The following is a 292-nucleotide window of genomic DNA, read 5'->3' as shown; positions in this document are numbered from 1 at the left end:
TTTCAGAGGGCGGGCAGCTGCTGGCCCATGCCTCAAGCCTGTTCACAAACCCTAAACCCTAAACCCTAAACCCTAAACCTTAAACCCTAAACCCTAACCATAAACCCTTTATTTTTAGCCTTAAGAGTCGTAGCGCTGGCTGACCGCAGCTCAGGATGTAGGGCTTTCGGGCATGAGGGTTTAGGGCTTAGGGTTTAGCTTGGAGGTTAAATCGCTAGAGAAAAGGGTTTGCAAATTGTAAATCAAAGACAGGGGATTAGGGTTTAGGGTTTAGGGTCTAGGGTTTACGCAC

General features: G+C 47.9%; 1 protein-coding gene across 1 annotated transcript in view; it reads right to left on the bottom strand.

The window, feature by feature from the left end:
- The window catches only part of ETH_00033800 (uncharacterized protein), a gene marked incomplete at both ends in the record, with an annotated part of 2,579 nt that overhangs the window by 1,520 nt on the left and 767 nt on the right, over positions 1 to 292 (bottom strand). The window contains one exon of the mRNA XM_013376127.1: positions 3 to 51. Coding sequence (XP_013231581.1) covers positions 3 to 51 — 49 coding nt within the window. The remainder of the gene's footprint in view (positions 1 to 2; positions 52 to 292) is intronic.

This window comes from Eimeria tenella, genomic scaffold, assembly GCF_000499545.2.
Source record: "Eimeria tenella Houghton genomic scaffold, Eth_scaff3186, whole genome shotgun sequence".
NCBI lineage: Eukaryota > Apicomplexa > Conoidasida > Eucoccidiorida > Eimeriidae > Eimeria > Eimeria tenella.
This window is presented reverse-complemented; position numbering and strand designations above follow the sequence as displayed.